This window comes from Gobius niger (assembly GCF_951799975.1).
Source record: "Gobius niger genome assembly, chromosome: 17".
NCBI classification, from domain to species: domain Eukaryota; kingdom Metazoa; phylum Chordata; class Actinopteri; order Gobiiformes; family Gobiidae; genus Gobius; species Gobius niger.
In genome coordinates, this window is record NC_136868.1 from 725,802 (window position 1) to 737,724 (window position 11,923).

Below are 11,923 nucleotides of genomic sequence, written 5' to 3' on the forward strand. Positions count from 1 at the left end.
TTTAGTCTCATGAGAAACTTTTCATTTAGTTTTAGTCCAATTTTAGTCACAAAAATATCACTTTGAATAAAATTAAGACTAAATATTATAGTCGACGACATTAACACTGCTGTTGATGTGGGTTTATATTGTTCATTCTCGGACTTAAAATAGAGAGAGTTCTGATTAATCTGTTACAATAAGAAGGTTTTATAGCAATATTAAAACAGGATAAAACTAGTTACTCTTCTCATTGTCCATCAAGTTTCTGTTTCTCAAAGGTAAAATAGCAAAATGATGGTGCGACCCATGTCTTCAAACTAAAACTGTCCCTATAGTAAAAAGATACAACAGACCTTAATGATTATATAAACAAATGAAGTAGGAATGTATTTCATGTTTATCTCACACCAACCTCAAAACAGACAGACAGTTTGTGACATAACACCATGTACATGTGGTCAGTGTTGGGGAGAACACTTTGAAATTGTATTAAAGCAGCACTAAGTAACGTGTTTACCTTAATAAACCCCCCGTCGTCCCTGTGGGGGTGATACAAGTGTTTATGGGATGATTCAAGGGTCTTTCCAGAAAACCATGTTTGCACCTTTCCTGCCACCGGTCCGGAGTCACCAATACACACTAATGGAATCACGAAGAAGAAGCTAACAGGCTAACGGGCAAAGCTAACTGTGGGCTAGCGTCACTTTAAACAGTATTTACAGCCAAGTTTGAGTAAAATAAATATTTCCATAGTGTAATTGGATGCACAATATCCCTCTGTCCTTTGCCTTTTCTGTCAGCGTAGGATTTTCTCTCCAAGACAATTAATGAGTTAAAAAATCGTAACTTGCTACGACACCTGCAGTTGCGCTTATGGCCTCTAGGGGCGGGAGTTACTTAGTACTGCTTTAAGTTACTGAATACAGAATACTTGCCTTAAAATGTATTCAGTGATGTATTCCATTACTAGTACTGTTCTGAATACTTTGAATACTTTTTGAATACTATCAAATTGATTGTGCTTATATTTATGTATAAATATGGCGTATACTGTTTCATGAGAGATGTATTTGGAAAGTAACGATTCCGATTCTAAATATTCACAAATGAAAACAGAACTTTGCCAGTTACTCAAATGAGCATTATTATTTTTATTTTTTATTTTGTTTATTTTATAGGGACAGATACAGAATTGTAACATAAGTCTAATGTGTGTATTGTAGTCCTTGTCCTTGTGCAGCACTTGTCTCTATGGGCTTAAAAACACAGTTTAAAAGGTTTAAAAGGTTAAAACGGGACGAGAAAACAATGACAGTCACAGACACTGGACTGAACAGAAAAAAGACACAAAAATAAACACGAGTATAAAACTGCAGCTGCACATCCATGATTTTGGAGAAATACTAAATACAAACTCTAAATACATATTTAGTAACTGCCCAACACTGCTTGTAGTTCTGTTTTCAGATGACTGTGAAAAGGAGAGGGCTGTGTGTCCTGTGTTTAGTGTTTGTCTGTATTATGTGGATTATGTTGTGTGTTGTGTTACTTGTTTGTGAAATGATGTGTTGTATTTGTTTTATGTTTTGGTCCCTCTTGCAAACGAGATGTGTCGTCTCAAGGGTTTGACTGGACTTTAGCCTATATGGGCCAGAGTAAGGCCTCATTTGAAAGCTAAGACCGACAATTCTCATCTCAGCTTCTTCCTCGTTATGATTGTCACATTTTTGTCCTTTTTGGTTTTGTTTTCATCATGTTTTTGTGGCTTTTTTGACATGTTTTTGTGGCTTTTTTGACATGTTTTTGGTCATGTTTTTGTTGCTTTTTTGTGGCTTTTTTTTAACATGTTTTTGATCATTATTTGTTGCTTTTTGACATGTTTTGGTCATTTTTTTGTGGCTTTTTTGACATGTTTTAAAATGTAAAAAAGATTGTAAAAAGCATTGAAAAGTGATTTTAAAAAAAGTGACAATGATGCGGCAAAAATGGCACAAGAAAGCAATGAAATTATAAACTGTGAATAAAATTGTGGCATTAAAAAAAAAATGAAAACATGATTAAAAAAACGCATCAAGAACATGAGGATAAAAATAACAAGGATGAAGCTTAGATGAGTCTTGTAGGTCTTAGCTTTCAACTCACAGGCCTGTCTGTAAACTCCAGTCAAGAAGCTTTTAAATATGGGTGAATCTGGAGAAAACACGGCGGGGGTTAAGGGGTGTAACGCACATTTGACCGTGCGTAAAGTGTGCGTAATGGAACACTCGGTGATCCCTGTAATACACTTTAACGTGTCATGTCTACGTTTCTTACGCACCCACGCTGTCTACGTCGCTTCCACCAAAACGACCCCAAAAGCAGCGCAGCCTGATCGCCTCGTGCCCGCCCGCAGCCCCTCTAATATCATTATTAAATGTGTGCGCGATAAGACGGGATTGTCCGCCCTTTGAAGGCCACGAGGGGCGCATCAGAAGTGTAATCTGCCCCGCTCTTTATCTGCGCCCTCCCCCCACGCGCATTAGCATCTGTTATCTCACAATTATCATATACATTAGTCAACACCTGTTTCGCTTAACCTCGTTTAATTAGGGCCATTGAACAATGCGCAAAAGGCCAGTTTGTTATGGTTCGCGCGCGCATTAACACGTAAAAAGAGATGATAACCCGAAGAGTTCTTTTCTGTGTGTTTTGTCTTTTACGCATGAGAATGAGAGTCCACCCCCTCTCGGACCGCGGTCATTCCAGAGACATTATTTTGACAAGAGGAGAGTGAGACAAGGGAGAGGTGCGAGGGGCAGTTGTTGACTTTAGCCCACAGCGATTCTCAAACTGATAAATGAGCTTCTTCTTTCATTTCCCAACAGAAGACGATTAAATGTAAACCCTTAAACCCTAAACCGAGCATTTTCTCCAGTTCGGCTTTGCCCAAATCTAAAGGCTTCGTGACTGGAGAGCAACACTGTAACGGCTCATTTTTTTGTTGCTTTTTCATGACTTTTTTGTGGCTTTTTGTCGTGTTTTCGTCTCTTTTTTGTCACTTTTTCGTTATATTTTCGTCTCTTGTTTTTCGGGTTTTTTTCCATGTTATTGTTGTTTTTTCATCGCTTTTTTCATCGCTTTGTCGTCACGTTTTGTTGCTTTTCCAGCGCGTTTTTGTTTTTGGATGCTTTTCTTTTAACCCCTTAACTCCCGCCTGAACCGAGCACATTTTCTCCAGTTTGGCTTTACCCCAATCCAAAAACTTCTGGAAAAAAGGTGTGAAAAGAGCGACACAACTGAGACGAAAACAATGATGGAAATGTGACAAAAAAGTGACGAAAAATGTATGAAAAAGTGGCAAAAATGTCACAAAAATGGCAAAAGAAATGACAAAAAAGTGACAAAAAAATGACAAAAATTTGATAAAAAATTGACAAAAAAATGAAAAAAAAATGAAAAAAAAGTGACAAAAATTTGACAAAAAATTGACAAAAAAAGACAAAAAATGAGTTACTAAAATGAGTTGAATACCCAACAAAAAAAAGATTGAAATGAATGAAAGATGAAAAAAAAAAGTGTGACGTGAGGAAAAAGATCCTCTCGGTTCAGGCGGGAGTTAAGAGGTTAAGCTTTTAGATTTGGGTAAAGCTCGGTTACGCCCGGGGGTGAGGGTAAAGTGAGAGGCCGGCGGCCCTAGAGCCAGTGGCCCTTCTGTGCACTTCCAGAATACAGGACATATGGCCAGTCCGCCCCTGGGCTTTACCCAAATCTAAAATGCAAAAAAAAAGTGGCCATAACACAATGAAAAGGCGGAAAAAAAAACACACACACGACGAAAAAAAAAACGAGGACATAACAACAAAAACACTTCCAAAATGTGAGAAAAACGCGGTAAAAGAGCAACGAAAACGTGACTAAAGAGCGACAGAAAATCAACGAGCAAAAGTGAGCATGAACTAAAACATGACACATTCGGGGTTGCTCCGGCCCAGAGGCTGTAAGATCCAGAAGCTTTTAGATTTGGTTCATACAGAGACGTGTTAAAGAGTTGAGGCCGTGGCAGGACATTTCATCTCCAGGGGGATTGATGGATCAGTGCTAGACGCGCGAGGTGTTACATTCGCCAGTGTAACGACATCAAACTTGTGTCAAGGCGCTTGTTAAAGGATGATTAAAGGGGGCGCTCTGTTCAACCAATACACAAAGATAAACGCGTTTTTAATCAGCGTTGGGTGCGTAAAAGAGAAAAGGAAAGACATATAAATAAAAAGGCGTGCGTAAAAGTGCCAAGAGCTCTATACGATTACGCACGGCTGCTTGGAAGTTTGCGCACATTTTATCAAATCTATATCGCATGTTTAGTGTGAATTAACCAGATTACTGTAGAAAATAAAAGCCTATTTTAATTGCAAATCGGCCGCGGACTTGTTTAAGGAAGGACACGGAAACAAACCGCGGTCCGAAAAAGGAAAAAGGGAAAAAGGAACAGCGGAGAGCCTCTTTTGATGGGATTTGCCCCGAGTGAAAGCTGCAGCAGGTCTTTTGAACGAAGCTGTCAATCAACACTAAGACCCTGGCCGTCCTTCCTCCCCCCCCTTCACCCCCGCGCGCCCCTCCTCTCCGCGGGCTGGGTATAAAAGCGCGCCCGGGACCGTCCCGAGGAACCAGTCAAACTCTTCACACCCTCAGGAAAGGAAGTACATGAGCCAGAGGGGACACAGTGGGGAAACATGCCCGCGTCGCAGACTGGATTTGGAAACTTTTTCGTGGAGAGGGCCATGGCTCCCGCTGGATATAGCCACATGCCCGTTTTGGGGTGCCCTCCTCCCGGGGTGCAGCCGCAGCAGCTCGCGGCGATGGCTGCGGGGTTTCCTCTCGCGTTCTCCGGACTCCAGGGATATAACTTCATCCCGTACGCGCACGCCAGGCCCGTTACGCACATGGTGAGTTCACTGTGTGTGTGTGTGTGTGTGTGTGTGTGTGTGTGTGTGTGTGTGTGTGTGTGTGTGTGTGTGTGTGTGTGTGTGTGTGTGTGTGTGTGTGTGTGTGTGTGTGTGTGTGTGTGTGTGTGTGTGTGTGTGTGTGTGTTGTTATACGCACATGGTGAGTTCACTGTGTGTGTGTGTGTGTGTGTTCTCTGTGTGTGTTCTGTGTGTGTTCTGTGTGTGTGTGTGTGTGTGTGTGTGTGTGTGTGTTCTCTGTGTGTTTTGTGTGTGCGTGTGTTTGTTTTACGCACAACAGTCTGACCGCGTCCCTCGTGTTGTTTCCAGGGCAGTGCCTTTGACCTGAAGGCCGCCGCCGCCTCTCCGTACCACCCCGCGATGCTGGCCCGCGCCGCCCCGTACTACCAGACCGTGTACCGCCCCGGGACTCCCGAGGACTCCGCGCGAGTGGCCAAGGTCGCCACCAGAGAGAGCACGGGCGCGCTCAAGGCTTGGCTCAACGAGCACCTGAAGAACCCGTACCCGACCAAGGGCGAGAAGATCATGCTCGCCATCATCACCAAGATGAGCCTCACGCAGGTCTCCACCTGGTTCGCCAACGCGAGGAGGCGGCTCAAGAAGGAGAACCGCGTGAGCTGGGCCACCAAGAGCAAGTCCGAGGACGAGGAGGAGGAGGAGGAGGAGGAGGAGGAAGGGGAGAGCGACGCGGATGAGAAAAGTCTCCCCGACGAGGAGGACGCGGATCGGCGCGGGGAGGCAGAGCAGAAGCCTGCGCTGTCGGTGGATGTTTTGGAGACGGAGCGTCCGCGCGCGGAGGCATCGCCCGAGAGGAAGGACAGTGAGAGCAGCGCCCCCGGGACCCCCACAGAGAGCAAGGGCAGCGCCGTCACGCAGAAGCCCAAGATCTGGTCGTTAGCGGAGACGGCCACGTCCGAGGTGGTGCGTAAACCGGCGGCGGAGAGCGCGCACATGGGGAAGCTGTGGGCAGAGTGGGCCTCCAGGAGCGGCCTCTTCGTGCCGACCATGTACCCCGCTCCTGAGGTCCTATGACACGGACACGGAGCCAGAACAGACTCTTTAAAAACACACGTGATGCACTTTATCCACATGTAGAACGATGATAATGAAAAGCTCAGGGAAGGAACTTTATCCCGACGTTTCTTTGCGCCAAAGATGAATTGTAAATAAATGTAGATGTATTTTTCCATCAGCCTTTTGTAAATTATCTTTTGTCTGACAAGTATTTTTTTTTGTCTTGAATAAAATAATATTTCTTGCAAAAATAATGAGCAACTTTGTCTCAGTCTTTATTGAAACTGGTCATGTGGACTTTTAAGAGTGAGTAGAATATTTTTTTATTATTGTTTGCAGCTTAGTATCTCCAAAGCAAGATTTTATTGATTTATTTTACAACATCTATAGTGTTCTGTATCCACCTTCTAGAAAGATAGATTAATCCTCGTGAGGGGAAATTCAGTCCATTAGTTGGATAAAGACAATACATATAAATAAGAAAAGATAATCCTTTATTGATCTCACAAAGGAGAAATTCACTTGTTACAGTCGGCGTTCAAGAAGATCACTCAGAGTTGCGCAAAAACAGACAGGAACATGTGCAAGTAGTAGTAGTAGTAGGAGTAGGAGTAGGAGTAGTAGTAGTAGTAGTAGTAGTAGTAGTAGTAGCAGTAATAGTAGTAGTAGTAGGAGTAGGAGGAGTAGTAGTAGTAGTAGTAGTAGTAGTAGTAGTAGCAGTAATAGTAGTAGTTTATTCGGTCAGTTCATTCCTTTAAATGTAAAAACATTTCCAATTCTTTGTGAACAACACGACCGAAAGGGTTTAGGCTGAAGTGAAAACTTATAACCCAGTTTACAGACTTCACCAGAGAAAACAAAACACAAACATTAATAACGAACAATATCAAGTGTTAAATAGAAGAGAAATAATCCTGTATCTGAAGTTAGTTATTGAAGTTCAATATTCCAACAAATATGTTACATACATTTGTTTTAAGTTCATTTAGTTGAAACTAAATCATGTCATCATTGTTAATTTTTATATATTTTTCTTACTTTATTCATCCTAATCTTATATAATCTTGAATTTTAGCAGCTTTAAACAACTTTTTGAAGCTTTGACTGTTTGGGACAGTTTTGACTGATCTTCCACAGATTAACTCCTCTCACAGAAACACATCCACTCTTTTTGTTCCTTTTAGCTTTTGCTTTTTGAAAATAGCAGTTCCTCGGAGGTTGTACTGACTTTTCCTGTGTTCAAAAAGCTCCTGGAGGAGGGAGAAAAAACAGTTAAATAGAATAAAAACGAGGCATCCCATGTTCAACAAGCAGCAGAAATACAACAACAGGTGCAGCAACAATAAAAATATATAGGATAAAAACTAGAACAGGTCATATAAGTATAAATATAAAACATAATACGTTTACATCAGCAATAATCATGATGGAATCGAACAGCAGCGCGGCTGAAGGAGCTCCAGCAGCTCAGGCCCAGGCAGAGGGTGTGACTGAGGACGGCCTCCTTCACAAGTGTGAACGTAATTAGTACAAATGATCAGTGTTAATTATGACAACATATTTTATTTTAGTTTTAGTTTTAGTCTTTTGACTAAAATGTAATTTAATTTTAGTCGAGATTTAGTCGACTAAATGTCAGACTAATTTAGTGGACTTTCATTGATAATATTGATTCTAATCATGTTTAATGTTGTTCCTCTGCTTCATGTTTCTGCTCCACATGAACAAAGCTCAGAGCTGATCCTTTAAACATGATCTGAGGCTCTTTCAGACGCTCAATACAAGTTTGGATGATTTTAGTCTCTCCTTTTCATTTTTATTTAGTCTGATTTTAGTCGACTCAAATATCTGGACATTTTAGTCACAGTTTTAGTCTCATGAGAAACTTTTAATTTAGTTTTAGTCCAATTTTAGTCACAAAAATATCACTTTGACTAAAATTAAGACTAAATATTTTAGTCGACGACATTAACACTGCAAATAATGTTCTAATTTCGTCAACACCAAAAAAATGAATAAGTTACTTTGACTACATGTTCCTTCAGCATAGTCTTAGTGCAGGGGTGGGTTATTTTTTATTTTTTTTTAACAAAGGGACACAGGAGTAACCTTAAATAGCCAGAGGGCCACACTAACAATAACGTAACTTAATTCTGCTCAACTTTTTCACATTGCAAAATCTTGAACTCTCGTACTGATATAATTGTAATGTGAAAACACAAAGACAAAACAACAGACTGATGTAAAGTTTACAAAGGCATCATCAGATTGAACATCACTCTGCTCATTTTCTTTCAAACTGCATTGAAACAGTAGCAATTTTAAATGAAGTATCTTAAATGAGACACAATGAAAAAATAAAAGTGAGAAACATGGAGCCACTTGGATGGTCATGGAGCCTGTGATGCAGCGCTGTTCAAAGCATCTCCTCATAAAACATTTGACTTTCCAAGGACCACCAGTCTAACCTGGGTGTAAACCAGAGAAAACACCTAACGTAAGTGCATTTCTAAACCATGAATGCAACTATAGGCTACTGTAAAAAAACTTATGTCTAATCCACCTGCACTGACTGTAAACTGCCAATGCTGATACTTTGATATTCTACATTTTTAGCCCCTTAAGTGGAGACACTACAGGCAAAAGTTTTCAGGTTTTGGGCCAAATCTCTCTCTGAACATACAAGCTTTCACCCGGAAACAGAAAATATGCCTAATCTTCACAATAACATGTTTAAATATTGCGCTGATTCAATGTTCCCCCATAGACTTATATGGGAGAATGCAATTTCAAGGGCCTTTTCCTCAAAACACATGTTTCTGTCATTGTGGCGACACTATGTCCACGTCAGTCGGACCTAAAGACTTCACATTTTCCAGCCTCGGACTGAACAATATTCGGAAGATTTTTTCAGAGGGATTTTTTATTATTTAATCCCTTAAGCCCCATTTATTGAGTTTTGAATGTCAAAAAATGAGGCAAAAATAAAAAATTTACACATTTTTCCAAAAACAGCTTATTTTAAAACTAAACAAGAAATCCAAAATCCCCTCTGAGAAAGTCTTGGCAACTCATTCATCAATAAAATGAAACCATAAATTTGAATGTAGCTCTGTCCATTATTCAGATTTTGGGGCATTTTTAGGCATAAAACACCTTGTTCTTATATGAAAAGATAAAATGACAGAAAACTTGCAATGTATTTTTTTCTCACATTTATGCCAGTGATCGACAGCAACAGTTTCAAATTGATATCTGTAAATATACATTTTTTCTCTGTTCACCTGCAGTGTCTCGCCTTAAAGGAACAGGACGCCGTTTTTCCAGACTGAGATGTTCTTACCTGAGCTTAGACGAGTTGATGCGCACCTGTCTGGTCTTTGTGCGTGAGCTCAGAAGGAAAATCGGCGGCCTGTTCCTTTAAATCTTTTCATTCATTGTACAAAAGATACCTCTATTTACTCTTTAATTATTTGCACATTTCCTGAGTGTTTCCTGATGTAACAGTGAATTCCTCCACTGTGAGATCAATAACAGCTGATCTTATCTCTTATCTCACGACCTGAGGATTCACAAACGGGACAAATCACACTTTACTATTATACTATAGAAATGTAATTGTATTTGTGAATGATTGAATCCACTTCAGCTCATAAAGTTTGCATATTTGTGTGTCTCAATATAGTTCCATTTTAAATCTGTTTCAACCCTGATTTTCTAGGCCTTGTTTAGACACAATTTGATGAGGAAGGTGAAATTGCGCCCTGCAGTATTTTTGTCGGGTTTAACCAGTTCCCGGCCTCACACCTTTACTCACACAGATATTACACGTATTTTCAGAAACCACAAGGTCTTAGCTTTCAAATGAGGCACTAGCCGACAGTTTGTGAACAGAGACGTGACTAAATAGCGACAAAAATATGACAAAAAAGTGACGACAGTGTAAAAAAAAGGGACAAAAATATAAAAAAAGCAATGTATATACTGAAGCTATAGCAACAAAAAAAGCGACAAAAATATGACAAAAAAACGGACAACGAAACTACGGCAACAACACGACCAAAAAGGGACAAATAAGCGACAAATGCGCTGCTGAAAAGCGACAAAAATGTGTCAAAAACGTGACATAAACGCAGCGACAAAAGAGTTTGATTGAATATGATGAGAATGACAGTCCACCCCCTCTCGGACCTCGGTCATTCCAGAGACATTATTTTGACAAGAGGAGAGAGAGACAAGGGAGAGGTGCGAGGGGCAGTTGTTGACTTTAGCCCACAGCGATTCTCAAACTGATAAATGAGCTTCTTCTTTTATTTCCCAACAGAAAACAATTAAATGTAAACCCTTAAACCCTAAACCGAGCATGTTCTCCAGTTCGGCTTTGCCCAAATCTAAAAGCTTCTTGACTGGAGAGCGACACTGTAACGCCTCATGTTTTTGTTGCTTTTTCATGACTTTTTTGTGGTTTTTGTCGTGTTTTCGTCACTTTTTCGTTGTGTTTTCATGTTATTGTTTATTCATTGCTTTGTCGTCACGTTTTCGTCATATTTTGTTGCTTTTTTGTTGCTTTTCCAGCACGTTTTTGTTTTTGGATGCTTTTCTTTTAACCCCTTAACTCCCGCCTGAACCGAGCACTTTTTCTCCAGTTTGGCTTTACCCCAATCCAAAAGCTTCTGGAACAAAACTGAGACGAAAACAATGAGGGAAATGGGACAAAAAAAAAGTGAGAAAACATTGACAAAAAAGTGACGAAAAATTTAAGAAAAAGTGACAAAAATGTCACAAAAATGACAAAAAAAAGACAAAAAAGTGACAAAAATGTGACAAAAATTTGATTAAAAAATGACCCAAAATTGACAAAAATTAGACAGTTTGTGAACAGAGACGTGACTAAATAGCAACAAAAATATGACAAAAAAGTGACGACAGTGTGAAAAAAGGGACAAAAATATGACAAAAAAACAGACAAAAACACTACAATTATTGCGACGACATTACGGCAACAACACGACCAAAAAGGGACAAATAAGCGACAAATGTGCTGCTGAAAAGCCACAAAAATGCGTCAAAAACATGACAAACGCAGCAACAAAAGAGTTTGGTTGAATATTTTATTTCCAGCTTCACAAAACAGACACAAAAGCGAGAAAAACAATCATAATAATTACAAAAAAAACAGCATTCTAGCTCGAAAAGGAGTGGGAAGAAGACGAGCTCATTAACTCCCACCCCCCGTTCACTTCAATAATAATGTTTATCATGAGTTTAAATCAGTTTCGTAGGTCTTAGCTTTCAAATGAGGCGTTACAGTGGGCTATAGAAAAGAATGGGTAATGCCAAACTGGAGAAGATGTGCTAGATTCAAGTTGGGCATTTTATACTCACTACTGCCCCCTCAGGTCATACGTGTAACTGCAGCTTCCATATGAAGCTCGTGCATGATTGTGAGTGACAGGGCAGGATTTTAGAGGCAGATGTGGTGAACAGGTCTGAGCTCATTCTACACATCAGGACATTTTTAAACCGAGAGCATTTTCTCCAGTTCGGCTTTGCCCAAATCTAAAAGCTTCTTGACTGGAGAGCGACACTGTAACGCCTCATTTTTTTGTCACTTTTTCGTTGTGTTTTCGTCTCTTGTTTTTCGGGTTTTTTTTTCATGTTATTGTTGTTTTTTCATTGCTTTGTCGTCACGTTTTCGTCACATTTTGTTGTGTTTTTGTTACTTTTTTGTTGCTTTTCCAGCGCATTTTTGTTTTCGGATGCTTTTCTTTTAACCCCTTAACTCCCGCCTGAACCGAGCACATTTTCTCCAGTTTGGCTTTACCCCAATCCAAAAGCTTCTGGAAAAAAGCTGTGAAAATAGCGACAAAACTGAGACGAAAACAATGATGGAAATGTGACAAAAAAGTGACGAAAAGTTTGACCAAAAAAAGACAAAAAAATGACAAAAAAATGAAAAAAATGACAAAAAATGACAAAAAATGACA

The 11,923-nt window shown here is 40.0% G+C and overlaps 1 protein-coding gene across 1 annotated transcript; it reads left to right on the forward strand.

Annotated features, from left to right (window-relative positions):
- Positions 1-4,687: 4,687 nt before the first annotated feature.
- irx7 (iroquois homeobox 7) lies at positions 4,688-5,956 on the forward strand. The gene is made up of 2 exons (XM_079575053.1): positions 4,688-4,904; positions 5,232-5,956. Exons 1-2 carry the CDS (start codon positions 4,692-4,694, stop codon positions 5,952-5,954), a joined length of 936 nt encoding a protein of 311 aa, XP_079431179.1. The 5' UTR covers positions 4,688-4,691; the 3' UTR covers positions 5,955-5,956.
- Positions 5,957-11,923: the final 5,967 nt, after the last annotated feature.